General features: G+C 40.3%; 1 protein-coding gene across 1 annotated transcript; it reads left to right on the top strand.

The window, feature by feature from the left end:
• The first annotated feature begins 391 nt into the window (after nt 1-391).
• On the top strand, nt 392-24,579 carry LOC121316800 (ribosome-binding protein 1-like). Its single transcript, XM_041252008.1, has 22 exons — nt 392-565; nt 3,072-3,759; nt 11,497-11,648; nt 12,317-12,439; nt 12,950-13,102; nt 13,880-13,998; nt 15,046-15,199; nt 15,831-15,969; nt 16,656-16,843; nt 17,262-17,299; nt 17,408-17,498; nt 18,272-18,364; nt 18,774-18,851; nt 18,955-19,044; nt 19,138-19,236; nt 20,820-20,864; nt 20,976-21,071; nt 21,260-21,343; nt 21,888-21,980; nt 22,991-23,074; nt 23,828-23,923; nt 24,233-24,579. Exons 2-22 carry the CDS (start codon nt 3,102-3,104, stop codon nt 24,269-24,271), a joined length of 2,712 nt encoding a protein of 903 aa, XP_041107942.1. The 5' UTR covers nt 392-565; nt 3,072-3,101; the 3' UTR covers nt 24,272-24,579.
• Nucleotides 24,580-26,522: the final 1,943 nt, after the last annotated feature.

Genomic DNA, 26,522 nt, shown 5'->3' with positions numbered 1-26,522 from the left:
TAATTTGTTGCCTCGTAACAGTCTGCTTTTAAAGTACACGTATTACTCTTTCCAAAGCGGCAACCCCCATTCAAATACAATTTAAATCCCACTCATTCAGTTCTGAGTTTTCATTTCTGGGGAACATGGTCGTTGTAGTTTTATTATCAGGCTATTCTGTTGAAATCATACGGAGTCCATGCACTAGAAAAACAACGAATCCCTACATGCATTTCTGTGCTATAATTCAACTCCCCTTTTTGATTACATACCCCGTCTGCCCCCTACTGATAAACTCCATTCAATCGCTTTTTGATTGGTTAAGGTTTTGCTAAACTCATATATAGACCTCCAATAAAAGAAAGATACGAGTAAATAGAGGGCGGGAAGTATGTGGTCCCGGACCGGCTTTTTGCCAGCTCAGAAAAAGTGCCACGACTCCACAGACAGCAGAGAGACTGAGGGACAGGCGTAGGGATACCGGGGAAGGGTAGCTTGGAAAAACGAAGAAGAAAGTTATACAATAAACAGCGTAAAGTTGTAAATCACGGAAGTCGTGCGTAACTCTCACAAACCAAGTGATCAGGTAAGCTAAGGTTGGATTAGACCTCTGTGTGTTGAAGTTAAATTAAATGTCGATCCATATTTGCTATTGACAAGATATGTCATGTGTCTGAATTTGAATTCAGAGTATTGATATGGGTTGCATGGTTAGGGTTTTTGTTTTAATAACTAGCTGACCTTAATTCGTTATCTCTATGTTATGGGCATGTCTGGGATAGGTATGTGACAAATGCACTTAAATGTATACTGTCGGAAGGGAAAGCTAGGAGACAATGTATGTAGCGTTTTTCTTTTTCTTTACATTTTTTAATCGATATATTCTTTTAAAAAATAAATAAAAGCAGTCTTGACTCTACAATGTTTAGCCTATCTTACTTTTGTGCTTACAATGAAATTACGTCGAAACTTTATTGTTTTGACCACCAAGAAGTGTCTAGAATGTGAACCGGCATTATCAAATAAGTTAGTGTGGTGCAATTTTTGTTTTTTTTAATGTATTCTTCCAACGTGACTTAGGTAGCCTACTATAGTTATTGCTAATGTGATTGTAAAGAAATAAATGCAGACTTAAACGAGTTACAAATCGATGCGTAGATGACACCGTGCTTGAATGAATGCTACGTGTTAACAAATGCTTCGGAGATCAGTGGGGGCCAAGGTAAAACAAGGATAAGTTATAGATCTATGGTATGCAGTACTGAATTGGCAGACCTGTACACAGGGGGAGCAACTTGTCTGTAGTTCTTTATAAATACATATTTCATATTTTAAAAAAAAAGTTGACAAAATCCAGTTGCTGCAAATTCTTCCTTGATCTCGCTGCTGTACTGCTGCCTGTCGGTAGAATCTGTTCTGTCTTGTGTTGCAAAGACATTCCAGAAAAGTTTTTTTTTTTTTTTTTAATAATGTGTCTGTGTGTATATAACTTCCCAACGCTCAACGTTTAACGGAAAGTGTGTTTGAAAACAAACATTGGCCGTATTTATAGGTTTTTGATGCCATGGTAATAATAATAATAAATTAAAGCAATTTTTAAACGGTCTGTCTGCATTTCCCATGACGCCCCTCAGTGCGTCTGAACTTAATGTGTACGCTAATTAAAACTTTGCCTGCCATTTTAAAGAACGCTTTGTAACTGTGCTTTTGTAGGCACTTTATAAATTACAATTAAAGTCCTCCATTTCGGAAAGCCGAGGTTCACAAGCACTATTTCAAAATGACCTTTCCTAACGGTATGAGTAAAAACCATCGTTTAGCGGTTTCGAGCTTTTCCTGGAAGTTCAGCTGTGGGAATGCAGTGGAGGGATCGGATAACCCTCAGTGGGATTTTCTGGGTCCTAATGTTCGCGGTTTCCTTTCTTTAGGTAAGGAGTAACAAACTAGCAATGCAAAGCTTCACTTTTGCGTGTTCCTGGTTGCGCTTTCTCATTCTGAGCTGCTGTAATGATACGGCGTGTCATGTACACATTGTGAACGATCCCCAAATAGGATTTCAAATGTAAATATTTCTGTATCATTCCTACTGATTCACATTTCTTAATTGTAATTATAAAGTTTTAATTCTTTTTTTTTTTTTTAGTAGCCGATGCTGTGTTTTTGAAGTAGAATATTTAACGTTCTAGTTGTACCTTTTTTGAGGGGAAATGGATCATAGCACAAAACTACTTTTTATTTTATATTCTTGAAATTTAAGTGCAGAACTGGTGTCCCGTGCCAGACGTGTGGTTCCAGACTGATGTATATAGGGAAAGGGTTGACGTGTCATACATTGTGACGTTGCTTTTACACGTCGTGCATTGGTCTTTCCTGGTTCCTGCTGTTGGAGATTGTAATTAAGATTGTAGATAATAGTCTGTCCTGGTCCACTGCTAGGAACGAAGAAACTGTCCCTCCCCCTAGGATTCCCTTTGGTATGGGAAAGGAAGAGGCATCTGAGTCTTAACACATGGGCAGCTTTTTGGTGCATGATTGTAATCTTATCAAGAACAAATTGCAATTGTAAAAAACAAGCAAACAGAGGAATCATTTTAAGTTCATGCTAGGGTCGAGTTTAGTTGGAATGGACTATGAATTCAGTAATCTATGCAGCGCATTTTCTGTGGATAACCTGCAGTCAAGGGCTCTGGAACTAGGTTGTGCTGGGGGTGTTCCATCATGTATAGTAGTTACAGTTTTGTTCAATGGCTTTCAGCACCCCCAGTTTAAAAATTGTTCCAGTGCCACTGCTTGCAGTGCTAAACTACAGTGCTGGCCAAAAGTTTTGCATAGCCTAGAATTTTAGGATTGAGGCATTCATTTTAAAATTATATGTATTTACTCTAAACACTGAAGCCATGAATATCTGAGCCTTTTCATTGTTTTTTTTTGCATATGAGAATTATTTTTAATTTTTTGCACGAATATCAAATTCTAGTAATAATACATATTTTGTATATTGCAACAGGTTGAGTTAAATATCAGATTTCTTATATATACATTTAAGAAAAATAAACCGTTCTTACTAACCTTTTATCATTTTTTTTTTTAAGGTTCAATTCGATTGGTAATAACAAGCAAAGATGGATATTTACGACCCCCAAACTCTGGGCTTCATGGTCTTTGGTGGCTTCATGGTCATCTCTGCCATCGGGATTGTCTTAGTCTCCACGTTTTCCATGAAGGAAACCTCCTACGAAGAAGCTCTAGCCAAGCAACGGAAGGAACAGGAGAAGCATCGACCCAAATCGGAGAAGAAGGAGAAGAAGAAGCTGGCTGACAAGGGAAGAGCTAAGAAGAAGAAAGAGGACAAGCCCAACGGAAACATCCCGGAGTCCGAACCCTCTCAGGAGACCGTCGGCGAATCTGAACCGGAGGTCATCGCCGTCATCCCCGAGCCCGCTGTCCTGGAGACCCCAGTCGATACCCCCCGCCAGGTCCTTCAGGAGCAGCCTGCCCCCTCCCCCAAGGACAGGAAGAAGAAGGAGAAGAAAGTAGCCAAAGTAGAGCCGGCGCCCAGCCCCGCCATCCCATCACACCAGGCCCCGGTTTCCAAACCCACCCCTGTGCTGGAGGCAGTCACCAAGGAGGTGCCCGTCATGGCTGTGCCGCCAGTCGGAGCTCTGCAGAGTGCCCCTGTTGCCCCCACCAAGAAGCCTGAGGTGGTCGCCAGCCACGACTATACTAAGCAAGAGGGGTCTTCGAAAAAGAAGTCTGTCTCCAGGAAGAAGGCTGAGCCAAGTAAGTTCCTTTTTTAGTCATTTTGCTCAGCAGTGGATAGTGGCATTGAGTGTTCCCAAAGGAGTAACTCTCCTAAAAGCAATTTCAGGAATTGGGCACCAAGGTACTGGTTTGCCTATCATTATGTCCAGTTCACGCACTCATTTTTACACATGTCCAGAGAACTATTTCTCCAATGTGGTTAGTGCATTGTTTCATTTAGAGCATGTTGAGAGTCACAACCTGGGGAGATAATGTCTGCCTATCCATCCCATCACAAATCTGCTTGTTTAGATCTTGATTTTTATAGTAAATTATTACAAATCCCATAAGATTTCAGTTTAAGGCTAGTTAATCCCATTTTGGGCTTTTTAATAAAAAACAAACATGCAGTTATGAGGTTAATAAGGGTCGGTGTTAGATGTCTCGCTGTGCATCTTTGCCTTTTTTTAAAAATAAACTTCATTCATCTTCCGTCTTCAGCCGTTGATGTTTTCAGCAGCCTCATTAAAGGAAATTTTCTTTTTTCTTTTTTTTTATAAATTTGGAATCGCCAGTTGTTTTATTGGGATTATTTCTCCCCAATTTGAGCACAGTTATTGTTTATTTCAACCTGGCTCACCGCTGCCACCCCTGCGCTCACTCGGGAGAGATGAAGACACACATGTCCTCTGAAACGTGTGCTGTCGGCTGCCTGTTTCTTTTCACTCTGCGAGCCCACCATGCAGCCACCTCAGAGCTACAGCATCAGAGAACCACGCAGCTCTGGGCAACTTGCAGGCAGGCCCGCAGACGCCTGACCAGCCTACAGTGGTCACTGGTGCGCGGTGAGCCAAGGAGACCCTGGCCGACCTAAGCCCTCCCTCCCCGGGTGGCGCTTCGCCAATTGTGCACCGCTTCCTGGGAACTCCTGTCCACTATCGGCAGTGGAATAGCCTGAACTCTCCTGGAATAGTGGATGTGCCACTCAGGAGCCCCAGGAAATTGCTTTTAATGTGGGTGTTGATTAGGCAGTCACTGAGAATAAATGCAGTCATCAACAACCATTGTCCATATGAAAGAATCAAAAGCTGTATGAACCATATCAGTAAATAGAGCGAGATTGTGTGTGTTTTTTTTTTTTTGTTTTTGTTCTCTTCCTCACAGAGGAAGAAATTAATTTAAATAAGTTGGTCTTTTCGGTGAGACTTTCAGGCCTATAGTGTACACTTACTCAGAACATGTAGTTGCATGTTGCCATGAAAACGGAAACCTACACTGATTTTTTTTTTTTTTTTTTTGCATTCTTTAAGAGCACATGGGTAGAATACATGCTTTTGAGCCTGTGATTCACTCTTGGACGTGGCACTCATGCATCATCTCTAGACCTATGTTATTGTGTGCTAATTTACTGACACATTGGTCTATTTTTATTCTATAGAAGCTACTTTCACGTGACAGAGTCATCTTTTAAAGATTGAGTTACTGCAGCTCAATCCCTTCCAGTTTATGTCTCTGTCTACCCAGGAATCTTGTTATGGTTCTTAAAGAAGCTGCCTTAATGTGCTGTAATATACAGTAATACTCAATTAGCTTTTACCAGACCATGATCTTAGACCTAAGGTATCCTTAAGACTGCAAGCAGTAATATAAAGAAATACAAAAAACTTTTTGTAAGTGGTTAACAAATAAAGCAAAGTCAGAAGTAATCTACTGTTCGCAGATTAGAATCTGGTCACCTAGTGATAATGGTCTGCCTGTTTGCCAGATGTTGGAAATTCTGTGCTTGAATGCATAACCAAAGACAGGTTTTGGATATCAGGGTGCAGTAAAACCCTTAACCTGCCCTAGATTCACATCTGCCTTTCACTGGAGCTCAAACCAAATGGAAAGGAGTTACTGCACAAGTGGAACAGTTATTTGTGCCGCTCATTCCAGTACACTTGTCAGTATAATTCAGTCAGAAGACCTTGGTTTAAATGAAGCTGCCTGCTTCTTTTTTGCTGCTTTTACTCTTTTAAATAAATAATGCAGAGCATAGGTTTTCTAGGGTAAAAAGGTCTTGCTAGTCTTCCGTGATGGATCGCAAGACATCAGTGGCGAAATGATTCTCCGTGCAGTACTGGCACGTAAATTCGTGATGTTACAAAGTATTTAGCTGTAGAAAGTCATTTCAATCAGAGTGCTGCTTTTTACTTTAGTACTAATAGAACTTTCACCTTCATTTACAAAATCATTATCTGGGATGTGGTGCACTGCAATGAAAATGGGATCAATGGGAATGTAGCTGTAAGACTCAAGTTTTATTCCTGCAATACAGTAGAACGAGAAGTGGGGAGCTGCAAGAGGTAATAGTGGTCTTTAAATGCTGAAGATGTCTGGCCATCTGAAGACTTTTCTATATATTCTGCAAAGACTAGAATTCTTGTTTTGTGTAGTCCTCTTTTATTCCTGTTCTTTGTTGAAACTGATCGCCCTGCTGCAGTTGGCGTGTGTGATAATTAAGAATTGGAATACCAGCCTGGTGCTGCGCAGCCTTTAAGTGAAATCTTTTCAAAAAGGGAACTCGACAAGGCGCTTCATTGTGAGAGGATACTTCGGAGACACTCCGACAGTGACCGTGCTGTGTTCGTCGTGTCAGGCCACACAAAATACTTTAAATAACCAACTTTTTTACTTCAAGTACAGAAACTTTAATCACTTACTGTCTGTCCAGCACAGCAGGGAATTCTCCTAGTTCAGGTACAGGGTACTGTACTTTCGATCTTATCAGACTCCTTCTTTTCTGGGATATTGTAGCTTGAATGATCAGTGTTTCATCAGATGACGGATACAAATAGAAGCCTTACCAGCAAGTGTAAAGAATGTGCTTGTTTAATCTTAGATCCGTATCTCTTTTTTTTCTTCTGGACTTGCATGTGATGTTCTGCACACTAGGTGTTAATCACTGTCCATACTGTAACTCTACAGGAAGGCTGTCATCACTCTTTGCATTAATGGATAAACTGGTAAAGGTGACCCCTTTTTCAGTAAAGCCTTTTATTAGACTATAATGCATTAAATAAATAAATATATTGGCCAACATAGTCTGTCCGTTTCTCCCCCCCGTTACAGAGGACATTAAACATAAAACCAATGTTGCATTCCTGGTGACTGGAATCATTGAAGCATGATAATGTGGGTTATGGTTGACTATTGAGTTTCAGCAAACTCCTGAATTGGTTATTAGGAATCGCAACAGTGGAACTCACAACCGCCAGTTAGTGTCAATTTAGAGCTTGGAAACAGGCACTGATTTCTGCAATCCGTTAATACAGGCTAGTACAATAAATGGACTTGTATCATGTTCTGTTCTTATGTCCTTTGATGGGTGAGTTGAAGGAACTTGTAAAGAGGATTATGAATTTATAATGTAGAGGTACTCTGTCCACTGTGAGGCTTTTAAAATATAACAAATTATAGCGTGACCAGACGTCCCCAGTTTGCACGGGACAGTCCCCTTTTCCCCATAAACTGTCCCAGTGTCCCTGAACTTTTTAATATGGTTAAACTTGGCCACAAATTGGAAAGAGAAGGTGCAGCGATTGTCTCTGGGACCTCTCACTTCAGAACAATTGGTGTACAAATGATTTACCTTTCACCTCTTCTTTTTACAGTACTCCCCCCGCCCCGCCTAACCTGGCTGCTTTGAGATGCTTATAACCCTTATGAGTGCCATTGGTGTCTAGATTAAGGACATGCGAAGCCCTTCAATCTATGTAAATGTTCTAAATGGAAAATCTACATATTTATACTGTAGCTCCAGTGACAAGGCGTCATGTTTTTTGGCATTGTTCTCGCACAGCTGAAGAAATACTTTTGGAGCAGACTGATGTGGCACAGGCTGATTTGAGACCTGTTGGGATGGGAGACTGGCAGGTCGGGAGTAGTCCTTAACACACACACACACGCACACACACACAAAGTGAACTGGCTCCAAATAAATCCATGTTCACATTAACCGTTCCAATGTCTAACTGCTTAGTAGCTGTTAAAATAAATAATGTCCTAGTTCAGTCTGTATTTTCTTTGTTTTTTTTATTAGTGACCTGATAAGCTGAAAGCATTTTAAAACTCAAACTAAAAGAGCACAGCTCAAAGCAGGCTTTCAAAGGAAGGTTGTGCTTCGTTGGGGTCTGAAACGTCTGCCCGGTGTGTACTTTGGCATCTCGTACTCATCCTGATTCGGGCACACATCTTTGAACAGGAAGGTTGAGGCCAGTTAGTGTACTGTTTGTCATGGAACCGTGTGCTGTGTTTCCACTGGGGACTAATAGTTATGGGTGGCCTGATGATCTGTTGTTTTGCCTCTTTTTGGTGAATGCAGCTGTGATCTTTCACCATTTGGACAACTTTTCACATGTTCATGTATCTGATTCCAGCTTAAAGCACCTTGACATGGCTTCCACACATGGTTAGAGAAGCGTTTGCATTGTTTCACAGCTGCAGTTTATCAAATAGAACCATGTTTTCTTTTTTTTTCTTTTTTGTTCTCTTTTCCTATTGGTGCAAACTGGAAACTATTATGTTTATTTCTCTATTTGGGGCCTATTTACAATCCTTTTGGATTGAATTAAGGAAAGCTTAGTTAGACTTTTGGAAATCTCCATTATATTTATGCAGCTTGCAGCGGTTTGTTTGGGCTGTTAGTGGGCTGACAATCGGAGTGCTTGTGTACACACTGTGCTGTCTCTGGCTGGTTCAGCCTGGCACTGGATCTGGCACTGATGCCCAGAAGACTGCAGCAGGTTAATCCTCTACTGTTCTGGGGTGAGAGAGAGCAAGACAGAGCAGATCCTGCTACAAACACTGCACATGTTGGTCTGTTTAACTGGATTGTTCATGTTATGTCTACTGGGAGCTTTAGAAGCAATGAATTGATGAAATAAACCAAAAAATAAAAGCAAAACCATGCAGTGCAGTCTGTGTGAAGCATTGAAATGTAATTCTGCACCAACTGCTATTTTGTCCTGTTGGGCTTAATACGAAGTCTACCTCTTGACGCATTCTCTACTCCTACCTAATGTCACAATTCTGTTCCGTGGTTGGTGTCTTTCTTGCTCTCTCTGCCATCTTTGTGTTTGTAACACTTCTATTTCCAAATGTCAAATAACTATTCTGTAAAACTATCATGATCATATTTGACATTTCTCCTGTAGTTATCCTGTTCTTATCTACTGTATTTTCCAGAGCCTCTTTACATGCTTCTAAAGTGTCATGCCTGGGAACACCAGGATACAGGGATTTTACATCCATGCAAAATAAAATGGTATCCTCTGGAAGTTTAACCATTTTATAATATTAATCCTCAACACAAAATGTGTTGAATCTTTAACATAGCTAGGTAACTTTCAGTGTGTGGCTGCAGCTGCCTTTCAGCTATTTCCACAATAACATGTTGGGTTATCGGTTATGCTAACAATCATTCGCATTGGGTGTTTTTCTTTGTGCATTTTTGGGTTACCTCTACCCAAACCTGTTCTTTGATTTTGTGGAAGCATGTCATTTTATTATTTCACTACAAACCCATTTTTCTATAATCTGTCTGCCAAAATTCACTACTTTTATTATGCCGTTATTAGTTTTTACTACTAAATTCTCTTAAACTGGACTTTTGACTTTTTTTTTTTTTTTATACAGACACACCAAACTAACACTTATCTTTTTCATTTCCTCAAAGGTTATATTTAAAGGCAGTACCCATATATCTATTTAAAAAAGGCAGTTCCCAGTTTATCACTGGGTTTAATGATTACCAGCGTTCTTCCGACCCTCCAAATTGTTGTACCTGTATTAAACTTGTTTTCATTATGTATTTCTGTTCATGTCACTTGGATTGTGTTCAACATCATTTCAGTCTTTCAGAAAGCGATGTGGTTTGCTTGACAGCTCACCCAATTTACAGCCTTTCTGCCAACAACACGCCAAATGTCACTGGATGCAAAGTTTATGGAGTACTTCATGCTAAATGCAATATTTATTAATTTTAAACCATTTATGATTAATGTTTACAGTCTAATGTGCGATTTTTAAAAGTAAACAAAAAAAAAATCAGAATAATTAAGGTTTGGGGTTTGAAAAACTAGTGTCTGCACAGTGCCATCGACCAGGGCTGGACTGCACTGTCAAGTTCAGTGCAAGTACAAGACTTCCTGTGCTGTTGAAATGCAGTCAACCCTGCCGGTTTAATGTCTGTGGTCTGGGCAGATTCTGTGACCAGATGGCCTGGTCTGTTGGGTTGTGTGTTTTTTTTTTTTTTTTTTTTTTTAAATCCTGAAGCCAGAGTTGCAATGGCTACTTAATTTAAAAATCCTGTTTTTTATGTGGCAGGCCCTCCTTTAGTATGATGGTGTAACGTTGAAGGCATACAGTAGTTTGGGCACCTCTGTACTGTAGGTCCTGCCTATCCTTTGTTATAGCGAGTGGCTCTTGTGTTTTACACAGGACCTCATATACTTGAACTTTCCTTTCTGCTCATGCAACAATCAATCCTCTTTGTTTTTAAACTCTCCTGAAAGCTGTGAGCACACAATGTAGTGTATATTGCTTGGTGACACTACACGACTGCAACACCACTTTACAGGATTGAGTGCTGTATACTGTATGGCTTATCCTGTAGACAATAGTCTATCATCACCCCCCCGCCCAAAGCAGGATTAGGTCTACTTACTGTAGCAGACTGTAAAGCTACAGCAGCAACCCTATGGAAATACAACAGCAACAGTTTCTTCCACAGATAATAATGAAGTAGAAGACCCCTGCAAGTCTAATGGCTTCAAGGAGGCACTGAAGTAAGACTTATCCTGGTGTGACAGCCAGTTTTACTAGCTACTTTAGCTGGTTATGTTGTGCTGTCCTAAATTCAGTGTTATTCCTGGGCTTGCTAATTAGTTTGCTTTGATAAACTTCAGCCTACAGCTTATGTGAGTCTTAATACTGTAATCCTCCTTTCTGGTCTGTGTGCTGTAGTAATATTGAGCAGACACTCTAATACAGTGGGGCTGGGTTTGATGCCGGGAGTGGGATTTAGTGATGGCTTTTGATGAGACGATGCGGCACTGTTGGGATTTGGTGACTATTCAAGGAAACTCAAGGCTGCCGTTTAATTGTGAGATTTAAAAGATTCATGGGAAATGTTCTGCTAAGCTTTTCCTTTTAAAAAGAATGAATTGCAGGATAGAGTAACTGTCGAGAAAGCTTACCAAGTTCTGTCCTTGCATACTCGGACACCTTTATTTTATTTTAGCAGAACACACGCTTGCTCTGTGCAGAAACAATCTGAGGTGCATTTTATTTAAAAGATTTCTCTACTGTAATCGGTGCTGCTGATGAATACAAGAATATCTGCCTATTCTGTGCTAAAATATCTACAAAACAAAGTACACGTTTGTATTGATATTCTGTCCCGTTGACAAATCCTACATCACCATTACCAGTTGTGCTGGAATTCAGTTGGCACTAGGGCAGAATCCTCTTAAGATGGAGTCATTGCAAGCATTGTCTTTAATAAACCACAAAGAGCTTCATGAACACACCTGTTAGGACTTTTGTCTAACTTTCTATTACTGTTACTCAAGGTCATTCAAGATAGTGAAGACTTTACTTTCAATAGAAGGGGGATTTTAAGCTATGGAAGTGGGCTTGGCTCGCTCATCGACTTGTAATACATGTTTTTAGTAGAAGTAATGTAGTTTCGGAGATCCAGTCAATTTTCTTTTTTTTTTTTTTTCACCCCCATAGTTCCCTCAAACTCCCATGATGGTCCCCTGTACCTACCCTACAAGACTCTGGTTTCCACAGTAAGCGGTATGGCTTTCAATGAGGGAGAAGCCCAGCGCCTCATTGAAATTCTGACAGACAAGACAGGCATTGTTCAGGACACCTGGCACACGGTAAGGCCCCCCACTTCAGCAGGGCAATTCGCCTCCATATTAGATGAATTAATTTGCCTCAGTTCTGCTAATATTTGTATTTGGAACAATAAACACAGCTCTACATTCTGTGCTGCACACTTTATATCCAAATTCTTAGGTAATAAATCAGTGCTGTGGTAGAAGAGGTCACTCTATGTGACATCACAATAATGTTACTGAAAGTCATCCACGTTTGGGATGTGCTCTGTAAAGATACAGAACATAGCAATGCTGGTAGTGAGGCGAGCTCAGAGGAGCAGACAGTCCAAAGATGAATGTAATATAAATTTATCATACCAATCGCAGTGAATGAGTGAAAACAGATACTCTCGGGAGATCTTGCAGAACCTAGCTACTACTTTTCACTCGCTAGAATGTCAATGCAGTACTAACGTTAAACGAATGAACTTGCTAAACAAACTAAGATAAATGTATACCTTTTATGCATGGCTTGTTAAACAATTGTTTCGCAATACAGTATTTGGTGTCTCATAATGGAATAATAAGGAACTGGTTAATAATGTTGGCGACGTGTATCTGTAAAGATGGCCAAGTAGCACCATCTGACTTCCTGGATGAGGTTTTTCGCAATTATGTTACTGGAAACTGAATGATTTCAATGCAATTTCTTTTTCCCTCTTGTCCAGGCCACTCAGAAGGGAGACCCCGTCACAGCCTTGAAAAAGCAGCTGGAGGAGAAGGAGAAACAGCTCTCTGCGGAGCAAGAGGATGCCACTGCTGCCAAGAATAAATTACGAGAGCTCACAAAGGTGAGGAGACTGTCGTGCTGCTTGCAGTTATTTACTGCTACTTTTTGTTCTCCCTCCCTTCTCTGAAGTAACGTTAGCGCTCCACACTTGGCCCGTGGTAGTGCTGTGAGTGAGATTTGTACTCTAGCTGTTTCTCAAGAGCTTAACCCCTGTGCCAAAGCACTCTAGGATTTTTCATTAACAAGGGCTTGCTGTGCTCATTTGGCTAATGAAGCTAATCCAATTGTTGCTTTAGTCTGACTCAGCAGAATGGTCTGCCATAACATGGAAGTGAGCCTTGCAAGATCATTAGCTAATAACCTATATAAAGACTACATCTGTGTTTTTATTATAAGTTTTGGGGATTTACTTGCATGTTTTATTCCATTTGCAGAAAAAGAAACCTTTTTTATTTTTTTTTAAATGTAATCCGAATAAATCCATCTTTTTTTTCACTCCTTCATTGATGTGTTAAATACTTGTTTATTTCCCTTCCCTGATGTTAAAGGCATGCACTGTGTTCCATTTTAGGAACAGGCTGCTGAAAGAACCAGGGTAGCCTCTGTGGAATGTAAACTCAAGGAGCAGCTCTGCTCTCGAGAGCAGGAGGTCGCTGCTATGCAGGCTCGCATGCAGGCCAGCTACCAGGACCATGTGACCGAGATGCAGCAACTGCAAACCAAGGTGACGAAACACAGTGTGGTGTACTCGCCTGCAAGGGAATGTACAAAACTGGAAATGGGGAAACAAACTGTCAGCCCAGTCAATGTTTCACTCCTTTTAACAAACATTTGTTGTGTGCATTGTAGTGTCTTTTTTTGCTGTAAGAGGACAATGCTATTTTCATTGACAAGCGAATACGAGAACCCATGATGCTCGTTCTGAACAATGTATTCAGTACATCACAATGCTAGTAACGATGTGCACACAACATAGTTATGTTTGCAAAGTAGAATAGCAGGGGTTAAATGATTCTTTGTGAAACTGAAGACTGCAGTTGCGGACAAAGTTATCAAACATCTCATGCAAGGATATCCTGGATTGTGTTTGTTGTACTTTAGCCAAAACAAATGCACTCCTTGGTAACTTCACTACATATTGGCTACACTTGTGTGCTCGGTACAGCACAAGATTTGGTTTTTACCTGTAGAGCAGAGGAAGTCATAGTCCTTTCTCTCCTGTTTTGAACGCTTGCATGCAGTGTTAGCTGTTTACATTTTCATAAGTTTTGCACACATTATCTAACCAACCTTTTTTTATTATGTGTTAACACACCGCTATCTGTTTGCTGACCTTGTCCAGGCTTCACCTCTAAATCAAAAGTGCAGTGTCATAGAGGTCATGGAGCCAGGTATTTGACAGCTCTGACGTAACCAGTGCTGCCGATTAGACGACCACCCACCCACCCCACCCCGTGGCTTGTTTGTGTGGAAGAGCCCTGATCAAAGCTTTGCATTGCAGGTCCGGACCCTCCAGGAGCAGCTAGAGAATGGCCCCAGTGCCCAGCTGGCTCGCCTGCAGCAGGAGAACTCCATTCTGAGGGACGCCCTGAACCAAGCCACCAGCCAGACCGAGAGCAAGTAAGGAGCACTCATTAAAATAGGCATCAGCAGACCAAGCACAGCCATGCTGTCTTAACCCCAATCCTAACTTCCTTAGCAAGTGTATGTGTGCCAGCAATTTATCATTTTGTCCCTGTTGATTGCAGCATTAAAGTAATTCAATCTGATTTCACCTAATAGTTTTTGGTTGCTGTTAATGTGTTTTTAATGTGCACTATTTCTGGTACAAAAAAAATAAAATTAAATGCTTTAGACACCTGAGAGGTAGGAATGTACTGTCAGTAAAACTTTGGTTCTCGTTGACTTTAATAGTTAGTTTTGTTTCAGCAAATTCTCAAATTGTTTGTCTTGCCAACATGTCTGATTTTGCATCTTTTAAAAATGAGCATTCAAAGGAGTTGGAGGTTTTTATTTTCAGTTCTTTTTTAAAATCAATTCAAGAGCCTCGGAGACCGTCATAACCCTTTCACACAGCCAAAGGGGTAATTTGAGTAAAATTTTTCAAACCTTGTCAGTTAGACGGTTTTCATGGCAACGATTGTATCCACACTCGCGCACCTTGTCAGCGATTTCACCCATAGATTACAGCATCACTCACCGTCCCTTCTGTTTGTGAATTCACCTCCTCGTCGGCCTGTAAAGTTAACAATTCCTTAACTTCTGGACTTCAGTTACTACTTCGTTCTTGATCAGCCATTGTATTTGAAAAAAATGAAATCGCCTAACACCAGCGACAAAAATACGCAACACGTCCGGTGTGCAGTCACGTGGGATGTTGACTTACTCCACGCCCACTGTAGCGCTTCAGTACTGGTATAGCGATAGTGGAGACGCTTCAGTGCCATGTCTGAACCATGAAATATGGCAGCTTTGTGACGGTATAGGCAATTCACACAGAACAAAATTCCGGTTCTGAGTCGTCATAACTTGCCTGGTGTGAAAGGAATATATGCTTTTTCTATACTGTGTGTGTGTGTTAACCAGTGTGGATAGAAATGCCACATTACTGGCGATCTAAAAGTCTAATCCAGTGTTACAAGACCTGACTAAATGTATCTATTTCAGGCAAAATGCGGAACTGGCCAAGCTTCGCCAGGAGTGCGCCAAGCTGACCAAAGACCTGAGTGATCAATCGGAGACCCTGCAGCAGGATGAGCGGCAGAGGAAGACCCTGGAGGCCAAGGTGGCTGCCTTTGAGAAACAGATCAGTGAACTTCAGGTAATCCTTGATTTGTACTGCTTCACACATGCAAAAATGATACCTAGTCCCTGCTTGGTCCATATTAAACTGAATTTGCTTACTTCTAGCTTACTGCTGTGCAGACTGCCTATGTATTTGTTCTCAGCTGTCAAGGGGAAAAGAAAACAGCTAATGTATGGCTGCAGAAGAGAATTTCTTTTGCACTAGCGTCACACAGATGCAGTAGACACAATAAGAAATTGTCTCATCTCTAGGGATCTGTTTTGTTCAATGAAAACTAATCAGAAGGAGACTTCAAAATAGAGACGCTTATCGCATTGTTGAAATGCTTTGGGCTCAGGTTATGGCATATGGTTCATATGGTAGTTCATACGAGGATAATCATTTGCCCCTTTATTGGAAATGCATGGATAAAAGCACCGTCACCATATTAAAATAAATATATACCATAGCTTCCTATAGTATTTGTATTTGCTAAAGTACTTCTTGTACTATTCTATAGGAATTAATCATTATTTTGTTGATGCTACAGTAGTATTAATTTATTTTGTACATATACAATACATTTGTATAACTCCCTGTATTTGTAATGACTGCCTTTTGCTTTTTGAGCGTGAACATTGTAGTCATGTGTTCAATGTGTATGTAGTCCACACAGCAGGACAATGAGAGCACTCTGCAGAAGAGGCTGGATGAAGTGAGTGAAGAACTCCGGAAAACTCGGAGCAGCAACACTAACCTGCTGTCTGACCTGGAGAACGCCAAGAGCGAGCTCAAAAACCTCCCAGGTCTGTTTCTTCATCGTTCTGCTGAAAGGAAATCCAGTTCTGTCAACGATTTGAGTAGTTGGTGTCCATCTGCCATCGGGTTATTAAGTATTAATGAAACAACGAATAGCCTGTGTCACAATCCTTTTGCATTTGCAAGTGAACTTCTATTTGATATGATAAAAAGCCTTATCGAGTTTTAAAAAGGACACCTATTATCTAGGTGGAGTGTTTTAGATTATTCATGATTGACAGCTCTATTCATTAGCTCATGGTGCAGGAATGTTGACTGCTCATTGACCTAATTTTGCTGAAGTTTAATTTAACACCAGATGTTCAGCATGCTGTAGAATGTTTTTCACTCTACGGACACCTAATTGGCTCACCTAATCTTGGGAACGGCTCACCGGAATTAGATAACAAACCCACAATGACACACAGGGATGGAAATAAGACTCCCATTGCATAGGAGTTTCACCCATTCCAAGTTTTGCTACAAGCTTGATTAGCCACAGTGTATAAGTAACAGGCTCAGGTGTGTCCTGATTTTAAGTTCCTAGTAAAACCAGGAATGGATGAAATTCCAATGCAACACGAGTTGTCTTTCCATCCCTGAAACATGCTTATACACGTTGGGAGCAGAGGGTGTTAAAACACGGGGAGGCTTTCTTTTTACATGAAGCTTGTTTCATTGAATTGTTGTGCAGACCTCCAGTCGAAAGTGTCTTCTGGAGAGGCAGAGTTGAAAAGCAAAAGGGAGGAGGTGGAGAGTCTGAAGACCCAGCTCTCTGAGGCCAGTGCAGAGAAAGTGCAGCTGGAAGAGAGGATCAGATCCATAGAGACCCTGCTCGAGGCAGGCCAGAGCAAAGAGTCCGAGAAGGATCTAGAACTGCAGGTAAAACTGCACCAAATAAGCTGCATTCTATAAAATAAACCCAGATTTATAGAACACACATTTAAAACTTCAATGATTCTTTGTAACGCTTGCTTTGGTGCTGCTGCACCCTCCCTATGTAATTAGTAAATATGAGGTCTGTTTTAAAATCCTGAAATGTGTTTGTGAAAACTGTTGTATATGTAGGATTTAGCAAACACGGAAAGTTAAATAAGCCAATTGTGCCATTTTTTGGTTTTTGATAATTCACTAAAACCTGTGTTCTTTTGTAATGCAGCACATGATATGGTCACCCCAGCCACTGACCCTTTTTGTTTATAAACGTAATTCCAGCTGTAAAACAGAGAACAAGTCCGTAGGTGGTGGTTAATCTGAGAGCTGCAGAAATTTACCTTTTTGTTTTGCTGTGTTTTCACAGCGTGCCAGAACAGCAGAGACTGAGCAGCTTCAGAACAGGTATATATATTTCAGAAGATATTTTTGCAAAATGAACAGTACTAGTTGCTGTTTTAGTTGCTTTTTATTTAATTGGTGTTGTGCTAACGGTCTTCGGTTTCTTTTTAGTTTAAAGGAGAAAGACGCCCAGGTGTCATTACTCGAGAAAGAAATTCTACAACTGAAAGAAACATTTGAACAGCAAGCAAACATAAATAATGTAAGTTTTTTTTTGTTTTACTAAATTTATGTTCAGTCAAACATTTCAATAATGTGTTCAATAAAGGTACAAAATACATTTTGTGTTTATGGTAAAACTGCACAAATACTATGAACCTTTTTAGAAGGGTCTAATGAGCAGTAATATGGGTTGCATATCTAGGAGTGGCTAGAGATTACAAAAGCAGCATCAGCAAATACCATTGTGTCCTTGATGACTCCTTGTTTCTGTCTGGTTCTGCAGTGTAGTCAGCACTGAGGTAAATGCTTTATGAATACAGCCCTGGGTATTGAGCTTTTGAATGGACTGGTGCCAGATGGTTGCTATTTAGCAACTGGTGTATATCCAACTGGTTTGTCATCACCTTGTTCCGGTAGGACCCAATAAAACTGGACAGCTTTGAAAGTGTTCAGCTCGGCTAAGAAATTGGGTGGCTACTAAGACAGCCAAAGTTAGAAGTCTGTAGCAAACTGTTTCAGAACGTTGTGTTTTTATATTAAATACAAAATCACGGTTGAATCTGGTTGGTGATTAATGACCTGTAAAAGCAGCCATGGTTCTTGTCTTCCTCCTAGAAAGTTGTAGAATTTTGGATGGTATTGCAGAATTGGTAACTGTTACTGGAAGTCATACAATTTGACAACTTCAGCCTGCTTATATTTCTGGCCTAAAAGATTGCTTTCAGAATGCATGATCTCAGTTTTATTATCTCATACAGCATGTTGGTCAGTGATTTTAAAGAAGCTTAGAGAACGGTGTGTGTTTTTTTACAGGAGAATGCAGAGCAGCAGCTCAGTGCTTTGCAGAAGGAGATGAGAGAGACCTTGCACACTCTCTTTCCACAGGTCTCTGTAGCCACAGACCAGGTACCAAGCCTATTGTCTGTTTACCTTAAACGCATTAGACGTGTATATACAGGGTAACATCTGTATTTGTTAATATTGTACTAAAAATATATATTTAATTTCAATGCTGAATTTTTTGTTAAACTTTTTTTTTTTTTTTTTTGGAGTGTATATGTAAACAGGACTATTTTTGTTACATGTATTTATACATGACCTCAGAGCGGGACCTAGGCGTTCCGAGAGGATCCAGCGTGATTTCTGATTGCATGTGTTAACATACGCTGTTAAGATAAGCGGGACCTTGATGGTGGGCAGGATATTGGGAATAAAGCTACAAAGAAACCCTGTACCTAGTACTGGGAGGTTACCTGTTCATATTGGCAAATCAAACTGGCCTAATGAGTACTGAAAATATTGAATTGCTTTTCAGACTAACTGGTTAGAAGAATTTAAACAGAAGGCCCAGGAGGATCTGAACCAACAAACGGCAACAACCACAGAATCTTCAGTGAGTATAATCTTCATGCCCCTTGGAAATAACCTGGGATATTTTGCATGTTTTGAGATCTTTGGTCGATTTTTATCAATCTGTACCTTGTTTTCCATTTTAGAAGCTAGCACTTCAGCTAAAAGAAGCTGAAGAATCTCAGAGCACTTTACAGGCTGAATGTGATCAGTACAGGAGCGTCCTCGCTGAAACCGTGAGTGTGCCTTTCAAATAAGGGACTCGAATAGTCTAGGAATGATTTCAGTATTTGGGGCTTCTGTTCTTATGTGTGTGTATTCTTTCACAGGAAGGCATGTTGAAAGACCTGCAGAAGAGTGTGGAGGAGGAAGAGCTGGTGTGGAGGGCAAAACTGGCAGAGTCCGAGGAGGAACTTAAGAAGGTAATTGTCGTGTTTCGAGTTCCCATAAGTTAGGCTGTCGGACACGTAGAATAATAGACGGCAGAGTGCGTTATAACACTGTTATTCCATTAAGGAGATCTGAGATTTAAAAACAGTGTTTAACACTTCCTGTTTATAATGCGGATCGTTTACCTTATTTATATTCTGCGTTTCCAAAAAACAGTAGATGGAAATAGTGGACAAAAAAGTGGAAACACCAATGTAACGTCACTTAATAGGACGTTGGGCCACCACGTGCGGCCAGTACGGCCTGTATGCGCCGTGGCATAGAGTCTACCAGCCTCTGGAATTCTGCAGGAGGGATGCGGCACTATTCTTTCACGAAAGTCCATCAACTCACGCCTGGTTGATGTAGGTGGAAAACGCTGTCTCAGGGGTCCTTCCAGAATATCCCATAAATGCTCGATTGGGTTCAGATCTGGTGACTGAGAAGCCCATGACATATGGATAACATCAGTGTCATGCTCATCAAACCATTGGGCTATCACATGTGCTCTGTGGATGGGGGCATTGTCATTCTCAGACACCTCTCCCGGCAGGAAAAATGCTGCAACATGGGATGAAGAAACCAAACCCTGCCAGGAAAATGCGTTATGGAACCACCAGAACCCTTCACTGTTGGAACCAAGCACTCAGGACTGTAGAGTTCTTTTAGGTTGCAGTCACACTTGCAGTCGTCCATTTATCAAGAACATGGTGAAGGATGAGTCATCTGACCATATCGCATTTCTCCATTGCTCTGTAGTCCATTGCCTGTGCTCATTGCACCACTGGACCCGCAAACGTACATTGCCAGGTGTGATGAGCGGTTTGTGCACTGCTACCAGACTGTGGTATCCCACTCTGTGGAGTTCTCGGTGGACCGTTTTTTATAAGTGGCTGCTTGCGCCCCAGGTTGAAATTTTGCAGTCACTTCATCTGCAGTTGCTCACCTGTTGTGCCTTGCACTTCGAATTAATGCATCCTGGAGTATGCGCTGCCGCCCACTGTTGCCCTTTGCTGATGATGCCTTTCCCTCGGAGTTCCTACCGACATCATTTTAGACACAGTTGCTCGTGAAACATTAGCAAGTTGAGCTGTCTTGGTCACTGAAACTCCTGCCAACAGTCACCCCTCTTTAAGTCACTGAGGTCTCCTCTTGCAGCCATGCTAGCCATAATTATAGGCAACCAGGCCTGTCCAGCATTTTTATACATGACCCTTAGCAGACTGGAATGTTATTTTGCTTAACGCCTGAGCCACACCTGCATGGAAGCCCTTGCTTTCAATATACTTGGTGTCCCTTCTTTACCCAGGTGTCCAGTATGTATGTACGTACGTGTGTACGTACATACAAAAAAAATGATTTCTTAATGTTTGTAAGTTTTTCAGGATATATTACAAAAAAAATTGGTGGTTTTTTTTTTTTTTTTTTTTTTTTTTTTTTTTTTTTTTTTTGTATATTGTATGAATGAAACTATGAACTATCTAGATGTACACCCTGTCTTAAGACAGAGACTGTCTCTGAATGATTTTCCGAACGAAGAAACATCTCTGTGCCCACGCCCACGTGCCAGACCTCCTCGGAGGAGGCCATGGAGAAGCTCCAGCTGGAATGCCAAAGCACAGAACAGGTATGCAGCTGTATAGAGGCACTCATACTGCAGCTCTCAACAGCACTGAGTTAGCAGATAAATGCAGTCTGGTCCTTCTGCTCACTGAGTCTGTCACCTGTGTTTGTTTAGTTAAAGGAGCAGGTGGCTCTCTTGGAAGCCCAGTTGGAAGACCAGCTGGAATCTGCACACTCGGAATGTCAGAATTACTCTGAAGAGGTGTCTCTGGTAAGTCCTTAAATATTTACAAATAATAAGCAGTAGTTACTATGTATCAAGCATAACATTTACACGCATGTTTTAAAGAAACTGTTAGTCATATGATGTTCTGCAGTGCTGGCGTCTGTAATGTGTTTGTGTGGTTGGGAGTATTTCTTTTACTGAAGTCCCCCCCCCCCCCCCCCCCCCCACTCTAGTTAAGGGACTTGTTATCGGAAGCTCAGAGCCAGCTGGAAATAGCCACATCAGATGTGCAGAAACAAAGTGAAGAGCTTGCCTTGGTAAGAGCCCTTTCCATTTGTAGGAATGTCTCAGAGTACGTTTTTATAAAGGCTGTATTTGAAAACTGTACAAATTGAGATTGCTACAGGTTTGCCAAATCATGCATCGAAACATTTTCTCCCTGGTGGATACCGATGTTTCTAACCCGCCTTTAATGCAAACATCCTGTACAATCATCTACAATACATTGGGCCAAACAATTCTGTTTTCAGGCATACATTGAACTGTGAGACTGGGCTGGCATCGCAAGTCTCCTTGGAAATTCCACAATCTAGGTGCATAGAAAATAAAAGCCCTTTACCCAGTCAGCGTAACAGCAGACACAGAAAGATGACATTGTGTATACTACGTTCTATTGCTCATGCATTCAATATAAATGTATAACAGAAAGATGTATACTGTGCTATTTACTTGGCTTACACTTTGTTTTAAAGGACAGTTTTTATAAAATGTGGTATTTTTTGTTGTATTTTAAACCAATACTCTGAAGTGTCGAGTGGTTCTGTGTGTTTTTAACAAGAGCTTCCTGACCCTTCGTTCCAGGTGAGGCAGCACCTGGGTGAAATGAAGAACCATGTACAGGACAGTGAAGCAGTTGGGTCACAGACTGACCAAGCTGAGCAGGAACCCAATGAGGTTAGGGTGAGACAGTGGTGACCCGAGGGTATCGCCCAGCAGAGCCTTTTCAATGACTATTTAGCATCAAACCATTACATCATGCACCTGTACATATACTGAGTGCAGTGCTGCTGGACAAATACTATATCTAAGAGTTTATCCTTACACAAGTCTACCATAGTAAAAGCAAAGTGTATTGTAAATAGTTTATTAATTTTTGGTTTAAAACCAGTAAGGTCTTATTTTAATTTTTTATAATACAAACCAATTTGTGTTTACCAGTTGTGTACAATTCTGTCAGTCAGGGTTGAGTCTCCATTTGAGGCTACTTCTACAGGAAGTAGCCTCAGTTTACCTTGTTCAAAGTTCTGTTCATCTGATTTTACAGGGATAGAAATACGGCTCCCATTGCATAGCAGTTTGATCCAGTCTTTGGTTTTCCTATGAGTTTAATAAGATGCACCTGAGCTTGTTACCTATGGCTAATCAAGCTTCTAATACAACCTAGAATGGGTGAAACCGCTGTGCAATGAGTCCCATTTCCATCTGTGTTTTAACTGAGTTGAAAAACTATTCCACATTTCTAGTTGCCTGCCATAGAAATGTAGCATAGCCTGGAGAAGCCAAGTCTCTTTTTATATTTGTAAGAGCTAGCTATGTTTAGTGCACAGAGCAGCTCCTGAATTCAGAATCATAACACAGACCCTAAATGAAAAATCAATACTTCATTAATTGCAGTAAAACCCAACGAGGGATTGAAACATCCTAAAGGTCGTGGGACAGACGGGGAATTCAAAGCTACATCCTCTTTTAAGGCTGAGAAGGACATGAAATTGAAGTTTTAGTTTGTAAAACAGTTGAACTCCCAGATGCCTTTTTGAAGCAATACTAATAATTTCTTAGAATTTCTAACTTGTTAGCGTTTTGTTTTGTCTAACTGGATAGTTGTTGGGGGGGGGGGGGGGGGGGGGGTATTCTGATTTCTTATTATTGAATGAATGCATGCTAATTGTGTGTTTTTTCTTTAGTTGAAATCTCAGCTGGAGCAAACTGTAGAAAAACTAGACCACAAACAAACACTAAGGCAGAAACTGTCTGACGAGCTTGATGAGGTTAGTGTGTGTTTTTTTTTTTTTTTACACTGCTGTCTCTTACTCATTGCTGTAAGGGGTTCTCATTTTGGCAGGTCTACAGCTCTAAGTATGTAAGAGTTTGTGCTTGAGTAGACAAGTCTGGCCGATTTGCAAAACTACTCTGCATGTCATGGAGGGTTTAATCATTCAGGATTGTATGATTTAGTTGGGCAGTTTGAGCAAAGGCTTAAGGGTTTATCTGAAAAGTATCTGGCCAAGACAGGCCACAGCCAGATCTTCTTTTTAAAGACCATTTTACACCCCTCTGGATTGTATCGAGTGCTTTTTTTTTTTTTTTTATGGGTCCTGGTAATCCTGGGTGGTTTTTAGTAACATCTGTGGATTTACTCTGGTAAACTTTATACACAAATATGGAAACAAATACACTTTATCCAGAAGAGAAGGTGCTGTACACATACTGTTAGATAAACTGAAACAAGGACAGCAGAGGGGAATTCAGGGAAAGATTAACTTGGCTGTTGGTCCAGTGTGTGCAGTTCCTGGGTTTAGTAAGCAGAAAGAGAATGTTGTAAGATCACTATTTAACCAAGTCTTTTAACAATGGCTTGTCAAGCATCTAGTGGGCATGATCCTTGTTTCCCATAGTGAGTGTACAGCGTTGTGCTCATTTACTCTGTTGCACTTAGCACTGCAGGTGGGGTGCTGTGCAGGAAATGGGTCTATAATGTTGTGACTGGATAGAGATGCTCTAACCTGCTTATCTCTGATCAGGCTCTGTCAGCGTCAGATCTGCAGACTGAACTTGATTTACTGGGAGCTCCTGGGGATTCTGTGACCGCTGACCCTGAATATGTTGCTCAGATAAAGGTAATGTGCAACTGGAAAGGTCAGCAATGCCTTCAGTAATATCAAGATGTGGTTACACTAGTCCAAAACAAGATTTTGTTTTAAAAACATGGAAGTGTTCCTTAGATGAAAATACCTACTTCCAGAACATGATGGACATATATTTTAGTTTTAAAGCAATTTATGGGATAAAACTTCTAAATGAGAGGAATATATTGTCCTTTTTTTATTCTTTTTTTATCCAGCATATGAAGTGGTGTAGCTTTTTTCAGTTTTGTTTAAAGCATAGTCTAAAATTCAAATGAACTAACATTTCCCGCTTTCTTGCAGGATCAGGATGGAGAGTCAAAGGAAGGAACATCTGTTTAAGATGGCTAGAAACTGAAAACACTAGACAATTTGCCAAAATGCCTTACACTTTTTTTATTAGTTTTTTAGTGCATTCCTGAACTATATGCTCTCTCTTGTGCTGTAGTTAAAGATTAAAAAAGAGAACCAAATGTTTCTTTTGAGGGAGAAAGCTACAGCTACATCTTGTTTGTTTTTGTTGAAATGACATTCCATCGGTATCGCTCTGACTGTCAGATATCTGTATACCCATTCTATCGTCTGTTACCAGAGCCCCTGAATGCTCATCGTTCTGTGAAAAGGGAAACTGAATGTACATTAGCTGTACATCAAAAGTACGATCACGTTAGTGCAAAATTGTTTTTCCTCCGGGAACGTTGATGTAAGCAGTTGCATACATCAAGTAATGTGCCTCGCTGCCTTCTGTAGACGGTTGTGTTTACAACACTTGGACTTCTGGGGGAGGGGGGAGGGGGGGGGGGGGGGGGGGTGTAATAAAAATAAAACCATGAAAAAATATACTACAATGTAGCTGTCTTTTTTTGTACTTTTTATTTCTTTTTAGAAACTCTATTGCAGTATATGGTGAATGACAGTATTCTTTCATTTTTAATTTGACATTGTGGACAATGGAAACTTTCCAGTAGATCAGCAAATCAAAGCAGACGGAGGATCAAAATCAACACATCCCTGGGCTCGTAATGGCATCTCAGATTGAATGGAATGCATAGTACAGTACAAAGTCAATTATCCAAACTAACTGGGACTGACACTAGTTCACAATCAATTTTGTATGGAAAACAGGTATCAATAACAATTACTGTACCTTTTAATGTATAGAATAAAGTTAACATACACAAGTACGTACTGATGATATATAGCTGGTAACTTATTCTATCACAGTAAGCATACAAAATTACAAAGCTTTACAAATCATTAAATTAATGCAATTCAGTAAAACTTAACACCTACAGTTAAATCAAATATTATAATTAAGTATAGGTAGTGTTTTTTTTATCTTTAGAAACATTTTCTGGGGATATTTTACATATATTCAAATAGGGATATAATCGGTAAATTATTTTTAATTGATACATGGGTAAACACACTTTACATGTGGAATATGATGCATAGCAGTTCTGGTTTCTGATTAAGTTTAATGTCCCTGGCATGTCTGATGAAGCAGAATCTGCAAGTCGAAGCCACATTTTCCCAAGTTAGCTGGTACTTTGCCACTGTTTGGGCAATTGCTGTGCTGGTGGAAACAGCATCTAGTATAAAGGTATGAACATGACATCAACACAAAACAAGCCAGGTTTATTCACCTTCAAATCATAAAAATAAAATGAAATTGACAGAACTGGACCAAGTCATCAGGAGACACGCCAAGAATCACACTGGACATTCCTATCAGTGTATTGTTCCATGTACGTTTACCAGTGAAAGCATCACCATGTTCTATCAAATAGTTACGATTAAGATTGTCAGTGTTAGGCAGTGTTTTAGCTGATGGACAGATGGTACTGTTGCACAAAGTCACCGATATATACCTCTGTCCAGCAAAGCACAGCACTCTGATAAACTCATTAACAGCCTTTCTGTGCTCTATTTTTATTAAAGCTTGTGTAAAAGCTGCATAAATGGCTTGCTTGTCTCTCTTCACTTTTTTGTTTTAGTTTAATGTGTTGCTTGTTTTTCACTGTGCTATTTTATTGTCAGTGTGAACATGTACCTTGGTGCAGCAGTATTTGCAGCGCTATGCATCCTCTGTCTCATCTTGCCCACTTTTGCTGTTTGTATACTTCAAAATATTAATTATTTTGAATATTCATAAACTGATTTACATTTTCTCCCCATTCTTCACCCACTAAAAATATATTTTTATGTGAGTATTTCAATTCAGTTTTTGATCAAGCTATTACTACTCCCAGCAATTGCCACAACAATCAGACTTTGATTGGCCAACATAATCAAGTGATAGTGTGTTTGTGAAGTGACAGAGAACCACATTTGAACATTATTTAATCCTTTGACATCTGCTGTATCCTAGGATCCAGTGTAGGGCTGCTTATTACAATGTCAGTGTAAAAATAAAAACACAATTTGATTAAAATGTGGATTTCCTAGAAAATAGTACAGGGAAAATATTGAATAAGACAAAAAAGGGTATAAATCAGTTAAAAAAAAAAAAATCCTGTAGTTTTTCAGTAAAATTTACGGTAAAACCGGAAACACAGAACACTAAACATAACATGTCAAATTTTTGAAAATC

The sequence above is a fragment of the Polyodon spathula genome, chromosome 6 (assembly GCF_017654505.1).
Source record: "Polyodon spathula isolate WHYD16114869_AA chromosome 6, ASM1765450v1, whole genome shotgun sequence".
Lineage (NCBI taxonomy): Eukaryota > Metazoa > Chordata > Actinopteri > Acipenseriformes > Polyodontidae > Polyodon > Polyodon spathula.
The sequence above is the reverse complement of the archived record's forward strand: the minus strand, read 5'-3'. Positions and strand labels throughout refer to the sequence as shown.